A 26,252-nucleotide genomic window follows, 5' to 3' on the forward strand; every position below is an offset into this window, starting at 1 on the left:
AGGTGTTATGTGGTGGGCTCGGCATGCCTTCTCTTGCCTCCCCTGTGTGCCGTACGTGGATGTGAGATGTTTGGAAGTGTGATTTGAAACAAAATGCCATGCCAAATGTCAGATTACTGAGTCACTTGCGTGCCATCTGGATGCCGTTATGCAAACTCGGCAAGGAGGTATTCTCCGGAGATGGGTTAATATGAGTAATCTTGTCACTGAGGTGAGGGCCACTGTATCCAGAAGAAAGTATGTAAGATCAGGCTCTGCAGCCTATTGATCATAGATATGTGGTTAATTCAGACACCAAATCTGACTGACACCATCTGCCAAACACACAGCTGCGTCATCAACATACTGACAAAGAAACATCCATTTAGCAATTTAGATAGGGACCCTGTTTAACCCAACAATCTGGAGAGCTTGTCAATCATAAATAATCAACCCACTGTATGATTAGACAGCAGCACTGGCTTTGCATCCATTTTAATATGCCAATTTGAGGAGATGAATACTGATGGACAGCAGTGTATCCTGGGGGTCTCACCCTCCACTGTAAGCTCCCTTTATAGTTGACAAATAGTTTTCTGCAGCTGCTTCATGGTAACACATTGTGTGGAGGTTATTTTGCAATGTCAGCTCAAAGAGGTGAGGAGGGCGACGGTGTGAGGGGGTGATAAGCAGTCTCATGGCTCTGAGAGGTTGGGGTTGCTGGTTGTGCTGGGACTCTTCTTAAATACTGTTAATTGGTCTCCAGATTAAGAAGGGATCGCTGAACACGGCCGTGCAGGTTCTTAATGAGCTACAGTCTTTTGCTTCCTCTCAGATCTCTCCGGACTCCTCACTCCAGACTTTGAGTGGAAATCACCTGCTTGAGACGAAACTTCTTAGAGATAAAGAACATTGCATAGCATTGGTGAAAGACAGCGAGCTGTGCCGATTTTCAAGATCAAAATACTTTTTATTGATGAGCTCTGGGAGCATTCACTGGTCAGCGTGGCCAGTTCTGTGAGATTGTTTTTCTACTTGTGAAGGTTGTCTTTCTGTGCTTTCAGGGGAGCTATATGTTGTATTATTAGTGGATCAACTACTACATTTTCAGTGGCATGTCACAATTTGTATATTCTCATAATGTAGGACCTTCTATGTGTTTGATTCCCTTTAAACATAACAAGGTATAGCAGAATTGACTGAACCCACTCATTACTAATGTATTTAGCCCATTCTCATTCCCAATGCGTCAAATAGCTAGTACGCTTTGTCACGTCTTTTGGCGTATGGTACTAACGCACATGGCACCTTTTTGCATCAGAGTTCAACACACTGGGGGAGCACTTCAGCGCCATTGTTCAATACTAAAAGTACTACTATAAACAACATAAAAGTATGAGTAAGGAGGTGGTTGGGTGGGACAAAAAACGGACTTTCACCCAGGAGACGTGTTCGTTTCCCGTGTGAAAAAAACATTGATCCATTTAGTGATGTTACATAACTTACTTAAGTAGCATTACTTAACTTAGGTGCTTTAAGTCAAGTAACTAACGTAGTAATTTTAAGCCAAACCATGATCTTTTCCTAATCCTTACTAAGTACTTCTGGTGCCCAAACCTAATCAAACTGTAACATTTCAAAATTTGCAATGTTAAGTACTAGTTTTTTTCAAAAAGTCTAACCAGATGTTGCAGATTTATTCATACTTACTTGACTGTGGAGCCCTACACATACAAAAACAACGCTAAAAGGTACCCAGGGCGCTAAAAAGTGTCACCAAGGGGTCTTGACAAAGCGTCCATATGTGATGCCCTGGGATGAGAACGGTTTGGTATATACCTGTACATGGCTGGTGATGGACTGATGACACGGACAGGATTGCCTGTCTTTCAGTAAATACTGGCTGGACATGAAGGATAGACATTTTGATTGAATCACAGTGAGTGTTTTCAAAGCACATCAGGAAAAAATAAACCTGTCCAACTGCATTTATATAGAACTAATACGCAATATCAAATACTGTATGTTTTGTAGAAAACATGGTGCTGCCCAAAAATATGTTTCTGTCTGTATAACATAATTAACATTTGTATGGTTCTGTTTAGGCAACTCAAAGCACTTTGGTCAGTTTAGTGAAAGATCCTGGTCTTTGGTAAATGTCAAAAAAGTCAATGCTGACTTGAAACAAGAGATTAACTTTAAACTTTTAATATTTAACCAAACCAATTAGCTTTTTGTTATTAGCTGCAATGTGTTGCTAACATTAACAAAATGTCTTAGTAGCCTCACCCAACAGTAAACAATGTATGGGACACAGGATGGGGTTTAGATGGATGGTTCCATCTGGTGCTTTGTATGGCAAAACACGACTCTGCAGTATGAATGTCACAACTCATATTTCAGAAAAACTGCACCAGCAAACGTAATCCAGATGCAATTACATTTCCTCCAACTACTAGTATACAGTTTCAGAGACAGGGTTGAAAAAAAACTCCTTATGGTATGTTATGTTATGTTGCGTGGTTATGTAGAATCTTCCGACATGGCAGAGTTGTTAAATGAGTAATGACCTTCACAATTAATACAAATTCACAAAGATACTAAATTTTGTGAGAATAGGGTTGTAGTATAACAAAATTTCCAGCACTTTTAGAAATATATATTTTTTCTAATGGTAATGATATTCAATTTTTTTAAATCTGTGGCACCTCCTTTGGGTCGCAGGAACAGCATGTAAAAGATTTTACATCCCGGCTGCAGGTTAAATTACTCTTTTAACACAACAGATAGTAACTAAACAGACATATATTTATATTTGTCCTTGTTCCAGTGGCCCTCCTTGAATCATCTCTTCTGTGAGAATCACTGTTAAGAATTGATATGAAAAAAGAGAAAGCCAGTGGAAGGAACACACAGAAGACACATCCCATCCATCTCCATAGCTCGAGCAAATATTGAAACCCATGATGTGAAAGCGTCGGGCCTCCCTCTCCTCTTTCACTTCGGTGACAGATGTAAATGGACGTTTCAGCAGTTGGCTCTAATGCATTTTTAAACAGGCACAGCGGCAGACGGCAAATGAACGTGTTGCGACGGCAACACTCTACGACAGGGGCTCCATCTATCGCTGCCTCTTTCTCACATAGAAACATACAAACCCACACGTACACACACACACACACACACACACACACACACGGTCCTACACACTGCTGAGAATAGCTGTCATTCATCAACTTTCTCAGTACAATGGGCTCAGTAAAGGTCCCATATTTCAACTAAAGCACCTCCACACAGCGGTGCCCAGCCGAGCACTCTACCACTGCATCACATTCCCTGTCAGCCGCAAAAACTCCTGCACAGTAGGATGTTTGGGAGAAGCTGTAGTTTACTCTCTGAGTTGAAAATTAAAATGGCTGTTCTTTCCCAGATGACGACAAAGAAGACAGTTACTGCTGATTAGACCACACTCACGCACACAGAGAGCCAGAGAGAAAAGGGCAATGACCAGAGTCGGAGGACGAGTGTGTGTGAATGTGACCATGGCTGAGAAAGGACTGCAACTTGTGAAATCACGTATATGGACAAAACACTAGCACAAAACATGTTCACCAATCACATTCAAGCTAAAGAAAACACAATTGAATACAGGCATGCTTTTATACATAACACAATGAATGTGAGTTACATTATGACAATTTATTGAGGGTGTCTCGGCGACTCCATAAACTTGACGACCACACCCGAAATGCCACGGTTGAGCAATTTTAATGATGCTGAAAAATGAGATGGCAATGTTTATTTTAGTTTGACAAAAAAAAAAAAAAAAAAAAAAACTTAACTCAAGGTCAACCAGCTATTTCCTGAGCATTCAAAGCCATCTCACTGTCTTCATCAGCTAATGGAGTCTGCTCAGTCGGTTCAGTTGTCATCAAGGGACCTAAGTATGGAGTGGTCTGTATCTTTTGACTAGCTTCTGGCTTCATCTTCATAGTAATGATGGCAGAGGCTCGTGGGTATTTTAGTATTTAGACCCATCTGCCAAAAAGACATGATTTCTCAGAAATGAAATTGAAATACTTCTGACGGATGGTCATTGGAATCAGAATGCGCTCCTTTGGCCAAGTATGTGTACACTTACAAGGAATTTGTCTTGAATTAGTTATATAAGTAATAATTATAACTTAATGTAATTGCTTCTTTTTTATAAGTATATAAAAGAGAAGCAATTACAGAAAACTTGTGTTCTTGTGTTTGGTTGTTTTGGCATCATAACTTAAACCTAGAGCATTATGTGGGAGAATCTTCCGTGTTTCTATGTTGAGGAACATTGAAGATATGGAAAAAGAAAAAAACTGTTCTACTGTAGCCTCTGACTGTCTGGAGTTTGTTTGATGTAAATATGTTTTACAGGGAAACCCATGAGGTTACAGCAGACTCCACCGACTGTAGTTTCACTCATCCCACAATCTCTCTCATCTCTTTATGTCCATTCTCATAATTTGAGGAAATTAAAGGGATATTTCACCCACTAAATAAGTTTGCCAGCAATTGTAGAATAGTGATGTGCCATCGTATACATTATAAAATTTCATTTAAAATGCACACATTCTCTACATAAATCTGAATTTTGTGAATTAATTATAAAAAGCACATTTCAAAATGTCACAAAAAGACAACTCTAACAGCATTATAGTGAATTATCTCTTTAATTGTCTCTGTCACACTGCTGCCAGTCTTTTTTGGAGCTGATACAGAGCATTCCTCATGGACACTGAACAGGTCTTTCATTGCTTTTGTCATTGCAGGTACCCATCAGCACAACTATAACCATGTGGCTCTAGGTAGCCCTACACGCACACCTAAGAATGGTAAGACAAACTAGCGGGAGAGGGGAATATTCAAGTGAATTCACAGCTCAGTTCAGTGTTTGAGATGAAGCTTGAACCTCGGCATTAACTTGAATATAGTGCTTGAGACGACCCCATTGACATGGTCCTCTTTTCAATTTGCCCCACCACGAATCCATTCTGTTATTGAAAATTTGGCTTTTTTTTGGTGAAGATTGAATCATAGAAGTGTCACATCCCATAGTCATGAACAATTTTCTGTGAGCGGTATTAGGCCACTATCGCTGTCCCTCTCCTTTTTAAAGGGAATACAATTGGCGGAGGATCGACTTAATGTTCTGTCGAGGTCATTCCGCCCTCTGGTTGACAGAGCATGTGAAACCTGCGACGTTCCCTGCTGTTATACCAGGAGCAAAAGTTATCACCTTTAACATCACCATGAATCAGCTTTTATTACGGATTTCGTGCAGCAGTTTGTTCGAAAACTTCCTGCCAGCCGAGGCTGTCCCAGGGTCGCAGACTGGCAGATTATGAGTAGCGGTTGCATAATGACGCCAAGTGGAGGCTGGAGAGAGGAAAGACAGCAGAGATAAAAAGAAAGAAAGGAGGCCATAAGCTGAATATTCTGTGCCTTCTGTATTTATTCAATCACTCTGATCTTTCCATTTGATTAATATTCTGTTTGTTTCAGCCACAAATATAAAAAAAGACTTTGAGATTGCCCCTTCTTTATGGACAAAATTGACCATTTCTCTCTCTGTCTCTCTCCCACACACACACACTGATAAGCAGACTGTAATGCCTTGGAGATCTATGGAGAACATGAAAAATCCATTTCAACAACACAGCTAACTAACACAGAGACTTTGATCACAGGCCCCCAGAAAGGCTTCAAATTTCATCTCGCAGTGTATTTTCTAGATAAAACCCACTGCCATGACCCTCATAGCTGCCCATCACTGAAACAACCAGGAGATACAGCTGCAAATCACAAGCAGAAAATGCACAATCACACACACACACACACACACATGTTCAACACATGCCTCAGGAAGTGAAAGTTGATTTTATTTGAATATTTTTTTGAGGAGGGGATTTTCTGTACTAGTCATGCTGAATATGGAGTAGGCCTTTGTAGGCTCTGTCTTTCTCACCATCGACGTGTTTCTGAAATATTTGTTTTTCACTTGGGTTTGGTAGCTCACCGATCATTGAGACGTGGTAAGTCATACATTCATATGTTTAATTTGGTGTACAATGTCACTCATTACATTCCAGCACATATTTGTGTACACATACACCACAAACCAACCCCTGTGTTTGTGTTGTCCAGTCTTCCACTTAAATTGGTGTGTTTTCAGACCTGATTTAACTAGAAATCTTGATGTTTGTTTGAACCTGCCTTAAAAAGAAAATTGTCATGTGGGTCAGAAATGTCCCAGAATCTTAGTATATGAAAGTCAGTGATTGTTAATGAAGCTGTTGTGATAAAGTGTAATTTGTGTTATTCTATATATTTCTTATTTTTACTGTTGTCAGCAAATCAACAAAAAGACCAAAACCAACCATGTGTTAGGCCCGTTTCTCACTACATTCCCCAGTGGTTCCTACTATAGAGGTTAATCTTTGAAAAGAGGTTACAAATACAAATACAGTTTTTTTTTAAAGCTCAGTAATTTCCTAAAACAGATGAACACTAATTTTTAGCAAACACTACTCACTCAGGAGGAAATGTGCATTTTTGGGGGGCTACTTTTAGCCATGGATTAATTCAAATTTTATGCTCTAGTGAGTATTAATGACACCATGACTGTATCAATTAGCCTGGTTCCAGCCTGAAAAATAGTGACACAAAAATGGCAACAAGCACAGATGAAATATACTAAACAAAATTAAAAAACACGTTTTTGTCCCCATTCATCATGAGCTGAACTCAAAGATCTAAGACTTTCTCTATCTACACAAAAGGTCTATTTCTCTCAGATATTGTTCACAAATCTGTCAAAATCTGTGTTGGTTAGCACTTCTCCTTTGCCGAGATAATCCATCCACCTCACAGGTGTGGCATATCAAGATGCTGATCAGACATGGGTGTTACACAGGTGTGCCTTAGGCTGGCCACAATAAAAGGCCACTCGAAAATGTGCAGTTCCATCACACAGCACAATGCCACAGATGTCGCAAGTTTTGAGGGAGCGTGCAATTGGCATGCTGACTGCAGGAATGTCCACCAGAGCTGTTGTCCATGAATTGAATGTTCATTTTTCTACCATAAGCCGTCTCCAAAGGCGTTTCAGAAAATTTGGCAGTACATTACCCGGCCTCACAACCGCAGACCACGTGTAACCACACCAGCCCAGGACCTCCACATAGAGCATCTTCACCTCCAAGATCGTCTGAGACCAGCCACCCGGACAGCTGCTGCAACAGTCGGTTTGCATAACCAAAGAATTTCTACACAAACTGTCAGGAACCGTCTAAGGGAAGCTCATCTGCATGCTCCTTGTCCTCATCAGGGTCTCGACCTTATTGCAACTTCGCACAGCCATTGAAGAGAAGTGGACCAAAATTCCACAGGCCACAATCAACAACCTGATCAACTCTATGCAAAGGAGATGTGTTGCACTGCGTGAGGCAAATGGTGTTCACACCAGATACTGACTGGTTTCCAGACCCCCCCCGGACCCTCCCAATGCAGTGAAACTGCACATTTTCGAGTGGCCTTTTATTGTGCCAGCCTAAGGCACACCTGTGCAATAACCATGCTGTCTGATCAGCATCTTGATATGCCACACCTGTGAGGTGGACGGATTATCTCGGCAAAAGAGAAGTGCTCACTAACACTGATTTTGACAGATCTGGGAACAATTTTTGAGAGAAATAGGCCTTTTGTGTACATAGAGAAAGTCTTAGATCTTTGAGTTGAGCTCATGATGAATGGGGGCAAAAACAAGTGTTTCGTATATAATTTTGTTCAGTGTATATGCAGCTCTACATGTTATCAACCAAAAGAATAAAAAACTCTCAAATGGACATATTTCTTGTCAAGAAAAACGTGAACTGCATAATGCCAATTGCTATAGATATGTCAATACAAACCAAACTAAACTCCAAAATGTCAATTCAGTCAGGATAAGACAGGATGTGAGAATGACTTGAAAGAAACTATAGTGCCCATGTTCATCTTAATATAGGAAGATGTCACCAAGTACCAGGCTTTCACTAGAGGGGCAACACTCAGTAGGATCAGTTAATTGTTGTTTTTTGTCTTTTTAATGGAATTGTTGGCAATAAGAAAAAGAAAGAAAGAATATCACCAGACTTATCCTTTAAAAACACACCCTAAGATTTGCTAACACTATTTGAGTCAGGTCTGTGTGGTTGTACTGTCCATCGTGATGAAGCACTGAAATGTGTTTGCCATTAAGACAGCTAACAGCATGCCACAGTCTGAGTCGATTCTTCCCTTATTGATGCAGTGTGGCAGCCAGTCCACTCACAGATCGTTCACATCCTTCGAACCCCCTCCCTGCAGCTCCCTGGACCCCCTGCTGTCACTGGGCCCTGCTGCCGCTCTGCTGCTGCCCCTCTGTCCTACTCTCAGTCTTCCCTCCTCATTTTACCCTTTTCTTTCCTTCTTATATTTCAATCTCCTTTTTTACCCCCTTTAGATTCTCTTATCTCCTTCTTTTTTCTTTACTTGCCTTCTCTCCATCCTGCAGCAGTTACTAAAGCCCTATTTTTATCTGTCCATTGGAGGCTGGTCTGGAGCCGCACCCATGCCCACTGCTCTGCACTGCGTGACAGACTCACAGCCCACTGGGGAAAGTGAGATAGAGCAGGAGTGAGAAAGAAAATGAGAGAGAAGGGAATACTGAATGGACAAGAATGAATTAAGGAGCGAAGGAAAGTGGGTGGCAGCATGGTAGGACAGATAAGATTGACAGAGCAAGGAAGACGGCGGTGAATGGGACAGACTGCGGATGTTTGTGTGTGTATGTGTGAGAAAGAGAGATAAAGAGAAAGACGAGTGCGAGAATAAAAGAGAGCTTTGGTCCAGTCCCCCTCCCCCTTCCCGCCCCCGTGCGTATTCCTGGCATCATATCACGTCACATCAACAACAGCCTGTCCAGGCGCTGCTCCCAGCCCCGTCCCAGATCGCATCACAGCCCTGTCACGAGCAGGGTCACTCTCCAGCACACATCTGTTGTTTGGTGTGTTGTCTCGTTTTAATTTTTCTTTTTTGGACCACTGTTTCCTCCCTTCAAACCACCACGTCGTGTGTCAAGTCAGTCCTGTACCACACGCTCACTGAGTGCCTGCTGTGACCGTCTGTACTCCCCCATCACTGCCACCAGCAAGTTGGAGTTTTAGATATGCAACTGTTTCTCAAAGGCTGACGCACTCAGCTCATTGGCTGAGTAAAGCCAAGGCAAAGAAACTGTTTTCTTGAATAAGTGATGTTAAACTTCAAAGGCAAGAGCAAAGAGACTAAGAGACCTAGAGCTTGTGATACAAGCCTTAGACTGTATATGACGGCAACAACCAGCCAAGGGTTTTTAGAAATACTGAGGTCACGAGTCCAAATTCCCTAAGTGCCAAACATATATATATATATATATATATATAGAGAGAGAGAGAGAGAGAGAGAGAGAGAGAGAGAGAGAGATACTAGCAAACAAGTTTGTTAATATTAGCTTTTCACAGGTTATATATTATATATATCACTTTACTGATGAATTACATTTTCTGTAAATTTTTTATCTTTCTGGATTATGTGTCTAAATGCAGTTTCAAAGCCCTTTCCACAATGCCAGGATGTAATTCTGTTGGGGACATACTAAGTCCCTTTTTAATTTAATTTTTGGCCTAAAAACAGTCAAATTGAAGAATTTGACTCTAGGGTTGGATCCTGATAGCTAATTCCATTTTGGATACAGTTCCAGGCTAAAAAATCTCTTATTGAGTCTTTAGTTCTCCTCCTTCTGATTTATTAACAAAACACAGAGTACAAAGCATTCAGGTAGCAGACTTTTTATTTTAGCCAGCACTGACAGCCACTTTTGAATTTCCTATAACCTATTTGCCAAATTAACGCTCTGTTTGTTTCTTGGTTCTTCTGCTGCCTCACTTGACTGACAAGCTAATATTACTGTAAGGCAGTTGTGTCTTAAAAAACCACTGTACCTTACTCCAGAATAGTTCCATATACAGTATGGTGCTAAATCCAAAATGCTGCCTCGCATTCCCTCTCAGGTTGTCATGATTATCCATTCAGCCGCTTGGCTTGCTAGCGGTCTCCATTTTGCCTTAGCAAAAAGAACAGAAATAGCCTAGTTTATTGTATGTAACAAATCAGAGGGACAGTGCATTTTCATAATGCTTACAGCTGGAGTACAAAGCATGGACTGTTGCACTCATACAATGAGATATTTCGATTTGAACAGAATATAAAAATTTTAAATAAAAAGTGACTATCTGCTGTAGCTAATTAACATTAATGATGAAAGTAGCCAATTCCTCAAAAGACCAAAAGACTATTGTTCAGAAAATGAAGCACCACTCTCTAACATCGCTCCATGATTGCTAGTAGACTGTATGTTTTTGTACTTCAACATGATGAACAAAGTGGTGAGTTTACTCCAGTGAAACAATCTAACTGATAGTGTCAATTTCAGGAATCAGCTCCTCCAAATAACATATCAGCTTACTAGTGATGAAATGGAACATACAGTATTTAAAGTAACTTGTTAAAAAATGAAGACTGATAAAGTAAGATGCTATTGAATCATAATCCTAACTGACTGACTGATACCAAAATCAAGCCTTTAACTTGTCTGAAAAAATGACTTATTTACACCTCTCACTTCACAAATTATGTCTCCTGACAGAGCTCTGAATAAATTGAGGTATCAATATTTTTTTAAATTGTACCCCAAATTTACTCGCACAATAAAAACTGTGCTTCTGTACTTTATACCAGTGAGAATAATAAAGCTTTTTCAGAGCACCTCTGCCACCAGGACATATTTGTAAAACTAAAACTCCAGCCTGTCCACCAAGCTCAGTCTTCCCTCAGCAGGTGGTCTTCCGTGATGGTCTGATCCTGGCTAGCTTTTTGGGGGGAGGGGATAGGAGAAGCCAGCCTGCCCATTTTTTTTTTCTCTTCCCTCTTCTGTGTCTGTATATGTATGTATGTATGTGTCTCCAGAAAACAATCGGATAAGCGGCATCCTGACCTCGCAGACGGAGCCCTACGACCTGTCTTTCTCGCGCTCCTTCCAGAGCCTGTCACACCTGCCGCCCTCCTATGAGGTGGCCGTCAAAGCCGACCTCAACCGATTCTCCTCCCTGAAGAAACTCAGTAGGTCCAAGTTCACTGCACTAAAGCAAGAGTAGGCTCCCTGCCCTGATGCCCTGCATGATAAAAATACTGCTTTCCCGAATCCTGACTGGGACTTACTGAGTGGCTCCGAAGTGTTTCAGCTGTGAAAATGATTTGCTTGCTCTAATAAGGACATCAAACAGATTTTTGCAGCTCCCCATTGAGTGAACACTTTCGGTGGATATAGAGGGCCTTGAATCAGGATCAGAAAATACCCATTTCTCAATTCTGATCCTTCGTGAAATCAGCCTAGTCATCTCAAGAAACTATTAGTCATTGAAATTCCATGCTTCCATCTTCTCCACTTAAAGGCTACAGCCACTATTTCTCTTGGAGCGCATAAGTACATTAAGCGGCGTCTTGAGCCTGGCCCGGCCCCGGTATTGATTTAGTGGTGCTACGCTGGATTTCTGCTGCGTAATGAGTTCTCATCTCATGATATTCTCCGAGTGGAACGCAAATATTCCTTAAAGCTTGTGTAATTTCATCATGACTGCCCCACTTCACTGCTGGCTTGCAGTCAAAGTGAAGAATGGCGATCTACAACTCCTCCCGTCAGGGCTGACTCCACACTGGCTCCCATTCGTAGCTGCCAGGCACCAATTTAAACTAAATGGCAATTCGGGTTTGCCGGATGCATTGCTATTTACTGGTAAACAAAAACAAAAAAACATTACCGTCCTCTTGCTTGAAGAATGCTTTTGAGAATTTACATAATAGTTTTTGATAAGCGGTAAAACAAAAACAAATTAATTCTATTAGTCAAAGATAGTAGCTCACAAAAGAGACACAGTCTTAAAATGGAAAAATATCCTTAGGCAGTGTCCTTCAGTCTTCCCAACTTTCATTCTGCTTCCAAAGCAAATTATTTGTCGCAGCAAATAGCCAAAAGGCTCTGCAGTTTGCTTTTTTTGTTTGTTGCTCAACTGGTGTCTGCACACTGATAGATCATGTTGGATTGTGCTGGAAGGAAGATAGAGCAGCGTTTTCATTGTCGGGATAATAAAAGAGAAGAATGCAACTGCTTATTAATGCAAATTGGTATCAAACTGAAGAAAAGCATTTAGCCCATTGCAGCACAGGACAGTATATACATCACGAGTTATTCATTCACTCTATGGTAATATGGTTGATGAGTTTGCAATGCCCTGCCAAGATCTTGAAGGATATTATGCTTGAGAAAGGAGCATCTTGCTTTTATTATCTCTCATAATGAATCGATTTGCAGCGAGCACCCGTGGCTCGAGGCTAAAGAGGATTTTGGCTGAGTGTAATCTTGACAGGTGGTGTGAACACTCCTGCACCCATTATTGAAGGAGACAGTCTTATGCTCCAAGTCGTCTAGGAATTCTCCATAAGGTGGAGAGGTCTGCTCTCCATAATTGATTCCACCATATAAATGACATTAGTGTTCATCTCTGACTTAGTAGTTAAACATTCATGCAGGGGCTCAGAAGGAATGAAGAATTAGCGTATTTGTTAACAATGGACTTAAAAAAGTTTCTGTTTTTGAATGATTTACGCTGCATTTTGTCACTGAAAGTTTTTGTAAATGTGCGTCACTATGTGTGTGGTCATGTACTCAAAGTCTTTATGCATGGGTTTGTGTTGTGTGGCATGACGGTGATGCTGCAATCACTCCTACACTCTACTGTCTCTGGTAATGTATTACTCTCTTTTTGATCTGTTTCTAAATGCATGTTGCAGTTGTTTGTACACTTGAATAAGGATCGAACATCCACAAGGACATTAAAACACCTCTCAACGTGAAGTGATTGTGTAATAATTGTATTAGCTTTCCAGCATGTATATATGAGGTGCCTGCGTGCTTCCCTACACGCCTGTATGATATGACAATGTTTGTTTATAGACATTCACGTGACCTTTGAAAAGTTTGCCCCTACAGCCAGAGCTCTGTAGAATCCCAGATGAAGCCTGGGTGTGTAGATGAATGTGCCTAGCATGTAATACATTCTGATTCCTCTGTCTCTCTCTATTTTCTATTCCCCTCCATGAGCTTGGAAAGGTGAAACACAGACGGGTCCGCCAACACTTCTCTCCATTGTGTGCAATGTTCTCCAATCCCACTTTATCCGATTTCTCCCCTTGCATTCTAACGCCCACCCCTGTTTTCTCTCGCTTTAACTTCCTGTATCTCCTCTTCACCTCTTGCTTCTTCTTTTTTTATTCCCATCTCTTCTGCAGCAGATAAAGAAGTCGAAGACTACTACACTCGTAAGCGCCACCTGCCCGACCTGGCAGCAAGAGGCACTCTTCCCTTGCATGTTCTCAAAATCAGTCAAGACCAGGTGGGTACACAAGTGCTTGGTTTAAGTGTGCAGGCGTCTAAACAAGGTCATGTTCTTTGCTTTTTTATGCATCGATGAGGCAAAGCAATTGTGCTATCTCTGAGTCTCCAGATTTGAATTTGTTTGAAGCTATAGCTGGTGTTTCGCTTCTTTCTGCAGTGGTGGGTGGCTGAGCCTTTTACCCCTCAGCTTGTGAATAAACTCAGCTCATTCATCTTTTGCTCAACAGCACCGGGAACCGCAGCAGCAGCTCCAGAGCCAGCCCCCGCAGTCCTCCATCTCCCAGGCCCCTCCCCAGTCGCAGTCCTCACAGCAGCAGTCTCAGCAAAGGCAGAGGCCCCGTCGTGTCCAGAGGGCCATGTCCCAGGACCGTGTTCTGTCCCCGCAGAGGGCCCCGCAGCAGGAATACAGCACATCTTCTAATGGTATGTCCCCATACGGAGGCAGAATCCTCTCCGACGAACAGCTCCTGTCCGCCGAACGTCTTCGATCCCAGGAGCGCCTTCTCCCACAGGACCGCCACACCTCCCAAGATCGTCTGTACTCGAAGGACCGTATCTACTCCAAGGACAGACTCTTGTCGCAGGAACACCTCTACTCAAAAGACCGCCACTACTCTCAAGACCGCCTGTATTCCCAAGATCGCCTATATTCACAAGACCGCCTACTATCCCAGGATCCTCTGCTCTCGCCGGACAAGCTGATGATGTCGCTGAAGCGCGGCATGGTCAGCAGCATCTCCGGCGGGTTTCGTGGCAGCGATATGTCAATGTCGCGTGCCATCTCGCACACAGACGTGTTCATACCAACCACGCCTCTTATGGATCGCTATAAGATGACCAAAATGCACTCCCATCCCAGTGCCTCTAACAATGGCGGTGGCGGAGCACCGGGAGCGGCAGGCTCCGGGCACTCCAACACTTTAGGCATGAACCAGACAACATCTAAGAGGCAGGCGTTTGCCTCCAGACGGACTCATACTGTGGAACAGCTCCACTACATCCCACAGCACCACCAGCAGCAACAACAACAGCCACAGCACTACCGCACAGGCAGCAAGACTGAGGTGACTGTGTAGCGGCAGCCAGGACTACCTGAACTGCACAGGAGGAAGCACTGTTGTGTGCCAGGGGGGTGGGGTTGATTGACATATGTGGGTACACCGGCCTTCTGTTAGAGTAGGATGGTGGCTATTTCACTCTCTTTGACTGAGGTTGCAAAGTCAGAGATTCCTGGACCAAGAACATCCACTAGCTTACTGTGAGAGACCGGAAAAATGAGCTACACTGTACACTGCATACACGGGCCCAGCGAGATCTGAAGCCAGAGAGGGTCGTGGATGGGGGAGTTGTGATATTATCCAGCTAACTTGCCTACTCTATTATTTCCACTGTCTTGATTACCCTATTCATCCACAGGCTACGGCCTCATTCTGTGTATGTTTTAGTGAGAAAACACTGACTGTGTCTGTTCAAGCCTTTATCGGCCCCCTTTGTCCAACAATTCTATTCTGTGACCTTTTCTGGCAAATCTTAAAGGGCTTTGCATGGTTAAACACATAGACCAATTCCTCTGTGACTTCTGTCACGCAACACAAACACCACCACAGATGATGAACTAGGATGAGCCTGTAATAACTTTATAAATATATAAATAAATGAATAAAACAACCATTTGTACGCCCTGTCCTACTCATAGCTCTAGAGAATCTCAATGAGAGAAACTGAAATGGATGTTATTAGCACTTACATTTGGTGCCTCTGACAGATGTTCCATTTCTAAAAAACAAAGCGGTTTTGTGGGTTACAAAGCACAATCAATTAAAAAAAATATCTGTTCTGTTTTTGATTTTGTTTTTGAGTTTGAATAGTGATGGCTAGCTTGTTTTGTTCTTAAAGCAATGGCAGGTTTTTTTGCTTCCGGTAGACAATTGTAAATACGCTATTCTAGAAGCAGTATAATGGACAAGTCTGTACTGGATGGACTTTGTATTAGACTGTCTGTTTTCAATAGATTCTTAAAAAACAACTATAAATCATCACTGTTTCGTGAGTTCAGAATAGAAACCCACTTAACCAAGTATTTGACAGGATAAATTAATACTATACTGTGTGTGTCTTTGCAAAACTGTTTCTAGGACGAGAAGTGAATGAATGTGTTGTTGATAACAGATATATCACTGTTCATATTTGGATGTAGACTGTGTTCCATTGACATCGGAGGAGCTGAACATCATGGAAATGGATTATAATGCTTGTTACAGTAGGGTCAAATAAACCATCCATATTTTTCTAAACAGTCAATATTGTTCCTTGAGAGATGTTTGTGTGTTTGTTTCAAAAAAATTAAGTCATTCTCTATGGTTTGCAAAACAACACATATGAGTAAGTGTGTCATTGGTAAGATGGAATACACGTCAGCAACCATAGGCAACAAAAACTGCTTGATTAAGGTAAGGGAAACACTGTAATCACTGTTATCAGAAAACGTTCTTTGTAGGAGACAAGTTGATGCGTGTCAGTGGATTTCTAGGAACCACTCATTTGATAATTAGGAGGTAAAAAGTGACAATTTTGATAGTCAATTATTCTATTGATTATTGAAACAAACAATTCAGATTATGAATCACAAAATTACACAATGCTTCTTATTTATCTATCAGCTTTTAAATGAACCTTGAGGTTGTTTTTAGGCATGTGCTAATTAAAAGTCAATACAATCAAATGAATACTGCTTTCAAAAAAATACATCTTTTAATGAACGTTTGTGCTGCAGCAACAAAAAGTTCCACTGAAATCAAGTCCTTTCATGGACCAAACAGGTATATAGTCAGAAATAACAGTGTGTGTGCAGAGCTGTGTGAGGACTGGTCTGAACAGCTGATCTGACGGAGCAGTTTACACTGCGGTACTGCAACACACTGGGACAAAATGACAGTATATTTATACAAAGAAAAGAATAATTTAATGCATTACATTTCCCAAATTTACAAGAGGGGACCAAAAATGACTTTTGTAGTGGACAACATTTCACAAAGTGTATATAGTTTCCCCTAATTCAACAACTCACAAAACCTTTTTTTTAAGGGAGTCTGGGGTGGATTATGCATAGACAGGAGAAGCTGTTATTTTTTCTACATAATTTTTTTTAGGAAGTATGAAATGGTCCAGTGTTGTTTATTCCAGCTGGAATCGTGCCATGAGCGATGCATCGTTTATGATTGTAAAGCGGACACATCTGCAATGTGAACGGGACCGTTGTGTATCATAATTATTTGCTACTCTCAACGCCATTAACTTAAATTAAATGTGTAGAAAGCGTTACAGCTCATAACGTGAAGTAACATGGCTTTAAGGTTAAGCTAGCTTGCCAACATTACGCGCCTCCTCTTCAGATGCTCCAGCACCTGACACGCTCCCAGGCCAGGGAAGGTCAGCTTTGCAAATGCTGCAGTTCACAACCTTTTTGGCCGAGTGAAGAGTCAAACGCTCCCACACTTTAGAGGTTTAAGGTTGTGAAGGTGTTAATAATCGCTTAATTAATTGCTGATGTTTTCTAAAGTTTTATTACCTTTACCGTTCACTTCACTTCACTCCATTAAGCTGAGGATGTCGCAACGGCCCAATGACGTCATCAGCAAATTTATAATTAAATTTGTTGGTAACAAACTTAATAATCAATTATTGTCATCTACATTGATTATTTGTTGCAAGGCTTGGTTAAAACCCGGCTAAATTTGCCTGGTTTGGTTGAAATTAGTGTGATGCTCAAGAAACAATTGATGATATTTCAGTAATGTATTTGTGACCTGCTACACAATGAAATGAAGTACAGGATTACTTCAAGCAGAACTCTGAAGTAGAGCTTGCTTTCGCTGGTGTCAGCTGCTTCATGTAGCTTCACCAGCTGGTTGGCTACCAGCTGACTAGTAAGGCCCAGTTATGAATTATGTTCTATTTGCTGCAGAACTTTAAGCCTTAGTATAATTTCAAAGGGAAATATTAAAATATAGTAAATAGTTTACTGTCATTTGATCACCTGCTACTTAAAACATTTTGTTGCATTGTACAAACGGCACTCTACAAGTTGTCCAGAAGTAGTTTGAATCAGATGTTTCTTTGATTTCATCTAGACCTCTTCAGACAAGCGTATCAGAACATGCTTACTTGGCATGCTCCTTGATGCACCCTAGTTAAAGGGGCAGTCCAGAAATCTTCCATATAAAGCTCTAGTTTGTGTGTAAAATTACTAATCATTAGGAGTAGGGTGGTGCGATATTGACAAATAATGATATGTTATTGTTTTGGATTTTGTCAATAACTATAATTAGACGATATTTTCCATCCCTCAAAAATGGCAGTGGTTAGTTTGTGGTTTTTAACGGCAACCGATTTTCCACATAGCTTGCAGATTGATGTCTTCTGAGGCCCCATCCACACTACTGCGTTTTCGAATTAAAACGGAGACCTTTTGCTACGTTTCCAGACTAAAACGACTAAAACGAAGACCTAAAATGGAGAAGTTTGGAAACGCTGCTGATACCCGTTTTGCGTTTCAAAACTGCGGAGGGCATTTTAGTGAAGACAGGCCAAAACGGAGGACTTTAGAAACAATGATGCAGCCGCTCACGCTCGGCTCTCTGATTGGGTCTTGCAAATCAGAAACACAATGCAACTGACCGGGTCTTTGATATCGTATTTTTATTAAAATATTATGTACCATGCAAATAACACTTATCTGCCTACACTTGGACTGTGCATGTTGCAGTTTCCTTTGCGACAACTCCCAGTCTGTTTTCCGCCGCCACAATCTTGTGTTATATTTAGTAACAGTCCCAGCTCGTTATTGGTGCATGCAAAAAAAATTGGTCTGATGCTTTGTCTGTATTTATTTATTCTTTCGCCAAATCTTCTGTAACTACGGAATAGACCATTAGTGTTGTGTCATTCAAAGAACGATTCGTTCATTTGACCTAATCTTGTATGTGACTCAGGAGGAACGGGTTGTCTCACTGAGTAATTCATTCATTTTCACGCATGCGTGAATAGTCTTGGACTCTTAGGTTCGCTCCTTACACAGCAGCTGCATGGTCAGCACAGGAAACAGAATTGATTAGTTCAGGACTCATAACTGTGGGTCTCTGGGTTTGACACCTCGGCTACTGTGCAGCAGGAATGAACTAATCGTTCAGCGCTCACATGGATCCTCCTCAGAGTCTGTCTTCACTCAGCAGGCTGACTTACTCTCAGCACCAGGGAATGAGAGGCAAGTCTGTTGTCAGGTAACAGTCACTGGACTGACATATATCTAATATCTATTTTGATAATTTTGTGACATTTAATAAAGCATAACGTTATTACAGCGCAGTGATGTTGTGCTGAAGTTATAGTTTGAATACACCGTAACTTTAGTCCTGCTAGTGTTTACAGCTAACAGCTGATGAGAGTTGTTCTGGGTCTGCTTCAGAGCCCTGACAGGGTTCTACCGGGAGCTGAATTACCTCCGAGGTCGTCTCCTCTCCAAAACAAACCGACTCATTAAACCATTAAAACACAGCCACATAGCAGTGTTAGCGTTAGCCCTGTGGTTTGTTTACAGCTAACAGCTGATCCGGTCCGCCAGAGCACGCAACGTAACTTTTACTTTTTATTTATCGACAGAGCCGTGCTGATGTTTCACCGCTCCTCACTGGTGAACAACCTGCAGTGTTTCAGATTAAATTATTGAATTTGTTAAATTTTAATAAGTGTGTTTTATTCATCTAGTGTGTCAAGCTTATTACTTCAATATATTCCCTGTAAATCTGATGTTAATATATAGATTTTACTCCTGGATAGGCGTTAGGCTGCTGTATGAATGAGCACTTTAGAGATATAGGGATAGTAAATATAATTATATATATATGGCTGGTCTGGTAGTATACTCAGGAAAGATTGTGAAAATGGACGGATTTAGCCGGAGCAGTGGCTTAATCAAATATTGACAACATATTTCTGTGTTTTAACATGGTTTGAATTTGGTTGTGGCTCCATGGGGCTTTATAGAACCATGATAGAGAAAGCTATATAGATAGAGCTGAATTTTTGCAAGCAAGCCAGGCAGCCTTCTGTGTTTGAGAACTACGCTGTTTTTTTTTTAAATCGCCCACTAGAGGGCTGCAGCCTAGTTAAAATGAACGAAATGACACAAAAAAAGATCAGTTTTTCATTTTAATGAATGAGATTTGGTGACTCGAGTCTTTGAAAAGAGTGACTTTTCCCATCACTATAGACCATAGTCGTTTTAATGTAGACGGAGATCAACTCCAAAACGCAGGTTTTACTTTTTAGGGACTTAAAGATCCAAGTAATACTAAAGTACAGTCATGCTAGACAGCCAGTAAAAACAAGTGGAATGTTCAAAGTTGTCATGTTGACATTTAAGGTGTGTTGATATAGACACAACGTTGCCGATGGTAGCCTTATGAGCGGCACAGTGAATTAAGTGATTTTTACATAAACTAGTAAAGATGACAAGGTAGAAAAACATCCTTAAATTTTTTGGAACAGCTGAAAAGGTAAAAGGTTACATGATGTACCTGTTAAACAACAATAAAAACTTACTTGACACCAGGCCCACACCAACGCCCACTTCGGGCAAGTTAATGGATTGGATTTTACTTACGTTTCCTCAGAATGCAATGAAATTGTTCAGAACACTACTACACTACTACTTGCGTTCATTCACTAATTACAACCCACTACATCGCCTAGTCTAACACTGCTTAGCTAGATGCCGAACCTGATGAAACTATTCAGAAAGTCAGTCTAACACTTGATCGCGTGGTCAGTAATAGGTGACTAATGTATGTAAACTTGCCACTGTAGGAACGGTGGTTACATAACCTTCGAAATGCATGCACCCACATCATAGGTGCTTTCCGTTAGTTAAAGAAATATCACTTCACCTGTGGTCTGGAGGAACCTTCCAAAGTCTGACAAAATAGCTCCGGATGATATTATCAGGGTTTTTCTCAAATTGGCTACAGAAGCATACCATAAAGCCTGCATTAAAACAGTGGGTATTGCATTTTAAAAGCTTGGACATGGGCAAGGAGGGTCTACAGTATCGAGATGCATAATGAGAGGTGTAGTATTTTTAGAAATTCACCCATAGAGCCTTAAAATCAGGATATCTCTGCCTCCGCTGCTTTGATTTTGACCAGTCACTTTTAGTCTCTCTCGGGTAAGTCCCCCAACTTAATGGAAGTGCAATACTGAATTTAAGATTTCTGTAGCAGCATGAACATGTGATGCTACTTCCTGCTTTGCTGCTGAACAAAAAATAAGATGTCTTAAACAGTTTGAAAAATGTAATGTAATTATGTGTAATTTTTCTATTAAAGATAGCTACTAGTTTTAAATTCAATTACTTCTTCTTAACCTCTGGTTAGCGAGCTTGTGGTGTGTAAAAATTCCTTTTGTCCATGCCCACTGAGGTGTAACGCAGCCAATGAGATTTCTGCCTCCAGAGCAGCTCTGCCTCAGATTTTTTTTTTTTTGTATAATTACAACTCCAGTTTGCCAACTGTAAAGGTTTGCTTTTACAGAGGTGTGTGTCACACCTTATCTGACAGTACACACAGCCAGACCCACATCTTTAACTGACAGTGTCACCATGATGTATGGCACCAGTGTTCACTGGGGCAGTACTTCAGTTTGACATCTGAATTAATATGGTAGACTTGAATGCTGGTCAGTGCAATTTCAGACCTTCTTTAAATTCATGGCAATCCATGGGTGAGAACGACAATTCTCACAGCAAACAACGGCGCCTGCAATTGCCCTCCTCCACAAACACACACACAAAAAAAATCTGAATAAGTATAGGTTTCCAATTTACAGTGATCCTGTAGCCCATCAGCATTTAAATGAAAATATGAGTCTGCAATCAAAAAGAATCTATGGATGGGAGAGCCGCCGAAGCGGTAAGATGGCTACGACAAGCACTGCAACTCAAGAGGAGGGAAGAGGAGGAAACTGGCCAGGAACAGGGCTTTCCATAAAATAATCAGCAGCTTTCCACAGCTCACATGGCACACATTTCTTCAACAATGTATTTCATTACCTGTCTCTTCCACTTTTAATGCAAACATGAAGCGGGGGCAGAGGGCTTATTTTGTTGGTTAAAAATTTAGTTTGCACTCTCTGTACTTCTCCATTCATCCCTCGATTTTGCAGTCTAGGTGGTCTTGTCAGTGAGCTCCGTCAGAGAGATTGTCAGCTCTGGCATTGAAATAGAACGCAATCTTTCAGTTTTGATCCTCAGAAAGTTTGTCAGTCACATTCAGGGGATGTAGTTTTGACAAAGTAAAATGACTTCTCACTTCTAGCCTGCAAACTCCAGAAGGATGAAACGGGTGACAGGTCTGAAACCAAAATCTTTATCGTCGCAAGTTTTTTAATTAAAGCAGTTGTGGAAAGAACAGAACAGTGGCCCTTCAAGAGTTTAGGTGTAGCATTAAATAACAAATCCTGATGAAAATGGTAATCGCGCTTGCTCATTAAGCTAACTGCTTTGCCAGCATGGATGTAACGGAAGGCTGTTTTTGGATTAATGTTACTGCTGCATTTAGTTCATTTTATTGCTGTGGATGCTTAAGGTTTGCTAAATGTAACCACTTTAAAAGCTTAATCTAAAGCAATGCATGATATTCTATAAGATCATCATATGTTTGTAGCGTCATGTCCTGTGACATTTTCGAGCTAATCAAAGGGAGGGTTTAAATAAGTAGATTTAGAAAATATCATCGCCAAATTGGGAGATACATGGAAGGAAGGGTATGAAAAATTGTTATCTGAAAAGTATCTAGTAACTAAAGCTGTCACAAATCTAGTGCATTAAAAAGTACAATATTTACCTCTGAGATGTAGTGGAGTAGAAGTATAAAGTTGCATGAAATGGAAATATTCGAGTAAATTCCAAGTACTTCTTGTAGGTTCTTACGTAAAGCTACTTAGTTACATGTCGTCTATCCATCCATTTTCTACACGCTTATCTGGGTCTGGGTCACGTGGCAGCAGGCTGTAGTCCATACATTACTCTCCCCAGCAACGTTTTCTAGCTCCTTCTTGGGAGCCCAAGTGTAACTAGGAACATCTAGTTCTAACCCACCAGTAAATATTGAGCTTGGGAAGATTGCCTTAAGCACTTTGCACCTTATACATGGCTTCTGGGTTATAAATGAACTTCACACTGACAGTGAAACTTTGAATTTAGATTTTTTTATGGTTGCGTGCAACTGGCTGCTTTTTGTTGTGTGTCTTATCTCTGTTATTCCTGCTTTACTCAGGTCTCTCTTGCAAAAGAGATCTTGATCTCAATCAAGTTATCTGATTAAATAAACCAACATTTCAGGTGACAGCATCCAAAAAGAAGGGTTTACCAAAGTTTCAATTACTAGATGAGTATTCAAATGTGTAATACAGCAAGCAGGCTCTCTCATCAAGTACAGGTGTGTCTGTGATTGGTTCAGGTGAAGTGCTAAGGGAGATGGCCTGACATTTGCTTAAATTTGGATTTCTCAGACCTCATTACCACTTGGTTTAGAAAGAAACGTTTTTGTTTTTTTCTCAGAATAAATCATTTCTATGAAGACAACATGTTCCACAGCGATAGGAACACTCCTGCAAAGGCACGTTTTTTTTAAACAAAACTTTTCAATGCTGTGAGCACCTCAGGGTGACGGAAGAAATCTCAGATACACATGTATCTCTTTTCAAATTCTAAATTGGACAAATATGACAATAACTGCTTCTGTACTAGTCACAAACATTTCAGTGTGTGTTAGTACACAAGTGCCAACTTGAATGTGGATGGAGATAATCATTGCCATTATGAGTCACAGTAAGCTCCTAACATGCACACAGTAGGTGCTGTTGTTGTGACTAGTTTCTGCCTGACTGCTCTAAACGTGCCCCTAATCACTGTCCTCTCCCAGCTTATCTCGCTGCATGCAGGACCCAACCCCAGTTATTTGTGATAATCCACAGATTGTAGGCAGGCAACTAACAGACATTTGTTTTACGACAGATGCCAGATTCAGATAAACATTTAATTAGCAACTCATCAGCTCTGTCAAAGCTAATTACCCCAGTCTCTAGCCCTAGCCAAAAACTGCTCCTCTCACAGTTGGTCTGCACAGCAGCTGACTCTGCTGGCTGCCGTGGGACGCGAGGAGCCAGAGGCAGCGCCGAGCCGAGGCCCTCATCCTGTACCAGGATTGTGAACAGCTAATCCAGCCATTCTGCCACTGCCGACTCTTGTGGGTCAGAGCAGTAAGGAGAATGGTTTACACAGAATTACAGGCTGAGACAACGTTGTGCCATTTATCAGCAATTTACCCGCCTGTTGTGAAAATGACTACTTGCGAGGTGTCCTGGCAGCGCTTTTGGTTGCCACGACAGCACATTTCTCAGCACTCAGAAGGAGTGTGATGTGAATTTTGGGAGGCATGGTGAACACACTGTTTGGTTGACAAGTGATTTCTGGGAGGTGTAGTGCAAAAACAGCACAGAAGCGAGCGCTTAGCAGCAAAGACTCAGCAAAGACAGACAGGAAGAAGTGAGAGCAGTCTGTCTTCCACCAAATGGCCACAGAATAATAAGACTGCTCTCATGTTAGATGAGCACTGTGTAGGTTTATAAGTATGTAGAACATGTGAAGAGTGATATGGTGGCCAGCACACGGAGTCAGAAAACAAAGGTGGGAATTCAAGGCATCATCTCCATGGTAATTATTTTCTGTTGAGCCCTGCATTCACAACACATTTCACTGAAATTAGAAGTCTGCATACTTACATATTATACACACCAAGGCATCTCTAAAGCATTCACATTAGTAGCTTCTCTGCGCTGACCTGTAACCTAGCAACCACCTCTGACGTCTCACACAAGCAGATGATTAAAGGTACCTTCTTTTCCATTCTGAGCATGAACCCTTTGATAGATTTCCCCCCTTTCGACTCGAGCATTCTCTCCTCAGTAGCATGCCAGAACACTCACATTACCTACAAATATGAAACATGAGTCGCCACACTGCTTTATAGCCTTTCGAGACCAAGGGTCTGTTGCTGCCATAGTCTGCAAAGCCCCATCATTAACTGCTCTGGAGAGCTGTTATGCATCTGGCTTTTCATGTCACACCAGGACAGCGCTTTGGTCCACAGAGAAGCTCATATTCTGGTCCTGCAACACTCCATGAGCGTGAATAAACGACACACACGCTAAAGCGTTATATAACTATTTGAAGGACTGTTTGAACGTTGGCACACACATTCAAGTTCAGTTCAGGATTTATTATGATAACTTTGTCATCCTGACTTTCCATCTAGCACATCATCAGGTCTTAATTTTAATTTGTCCCATACCTGCAAAACTTTCAATTCATCAGTCTACTTTGTCTTTAGTGCTATTAACAAATGTTAGGATTCTAACACACTAAAGGTGCGTTCACACAGCCTTATTTTCCGGGATTATTACAGCAATATGCCGGCTCCCTGCGCTGTATGAAAGCTACAGAGCCGGAAAGGGTGGTCAGATTTGATCCACCTCTGAGCCGGGAATGTTGACAGTAACAGAGACAGAATGATGTCTGTGTGCAAAGCCACAGCCACAACAGGTGTGATGTTTCAACGCTGTTGTGTTACAAGTCACTGCCTTTCTTTTTTCACTGTCTAACCCGGAAAGCTGGAGCGCTATGTGGATTTGTGGATTATGCCACAATTTTTTGTTCCGTATGAACGAGTGAACGCTCTGTGTGAAAGCGGCTTCTCGAAGAGCCATGGCTGTAGACTTTTAGTCTTGCTTTACAGTAGGCCTCCAAACACTAGCTATCTACTGCTGATAAAATCTGCTATTGACACACGTCATTTCAGCCAGCCATCGGCCGAAAAGCCTGCTTTTTGTGTAAACTCTCAGACTTATCGTTTTACTAAACATTTTGAGTGGTGAATCTTCCACCGTGTGAATCTTCCACCGTAATCACTGAAAACTGCATATGTGCTAGAACAGAAAATACCTAGCAACAGTAACTAAGGGAGTCAGGTTAAGCAAAGGGTCAATTAGATGAGTTGGTAATACTTCAACACATTAGAACATTTTTGCAGCACCACTGCTGCACTACAGTCCAAACTATTTCTCTTATGCAAAGCCACACTACAGTTGCATGGGTACTGTGCACGTGTGCACAAGCAGAATCTATTTTCATAATGCCACCTAAATTTGTAATTTGGGAGTTATACATAATTTGCCTCACCCTGCATCACTGCTTTCCTCCTCCTACTTCCCCTCATCTGCTCCACCTTGTCACACCTCTCTGTCTCTGAGTGCATTGTTAGGGCTCTCCAATAACCAGATAAAGGAGACTCCGGGGAACCTGGGCTGAGACAGCAAGAGAACGAGGAAGAAAGACAGAGGGAGGGAGAGATTTTTAGTGTGTGCATGCGCATCTACTTGATGTGTTGCACTTTGTGCTTTGGAAAGGGGTGTTTAATCTCAAATGGGTAGGAAGGAAGAAGAAATGAGTGAAGTGCAAGAAGGAGGAGTGAGAGAGGGAGAGAGTTGGTCTAAAGACTTGGAAGAGAAGAGGCAGGACTGGAAACGGGAGATAGGGGAGTGACTGCATATTGGCACAAAAACAGTATATATTGTACAGTATGGGAAAATAAAACCAAATGCACAATCTGGAATG

General features: G+C 41.4%; 1 protein-coding gene across 7 annotated transcripts in view; it reads left to right on the forward strand.

Moving 5' to 3' along the window:
• The window catches only part of LOC119916266 (protein shisa-6-like), a 65,097-nt gene extending 49,271 nt beyond the window's left edge, over positions 1-15,826 (forward strand). For 2 of the 7 annotated variants that reach the window (XM_038736222.1, XM_038736225.1), the window contains 5 exons: positions 4,788-4,850; positions 6,030-6,050; positions 11,041-11,193; positions 13,420-13,523; positions 13,753-15,826. In XM_038736222.1, coding sequence (XP_038592150.1) covers positions 4,788-4,850; positions 6,030-6,050; positions 11,041-11,193; positions 13,420-13,523; positions 13,753-14,601 — 1,190 coding nt within the window. In that variant the 3' untranslated portion in view covers positions 14,602-15,826. The remainder of the gene's footprint in view (positions 1-4,787; positions 4,851-6,029; positions 6,051-11,040; positions 11,194-13,419; positions 13,524-13,752) is intronic. The other 5 variants (XM_038736224.1, XM_038736226.1, XM_038736223.1 and 2 more) reach the window with 4 other exon arrangements.
• The last annotated feature ends 10,426 nt before the right edge of the window (positions 15,827-26,252 follow it).

This window comes from Micropterus salmoides, unplaced genomic scaffold (assembly GCF_014851395.1).
Source record: "Micropterus salmoides isolate LMB-PRFRI ecotype aquatic unplaced genomic scaffold, ASM1485139v1 Ms_hic_scaffold_21, whole genome shotgun sequence".
Lineage (NCBI taxonomy): Eukaryota > Metazoa > Chordata > Actinopteri > Centrarchiformes > Centrarchidae > Micropterus > Micropterus salmoides.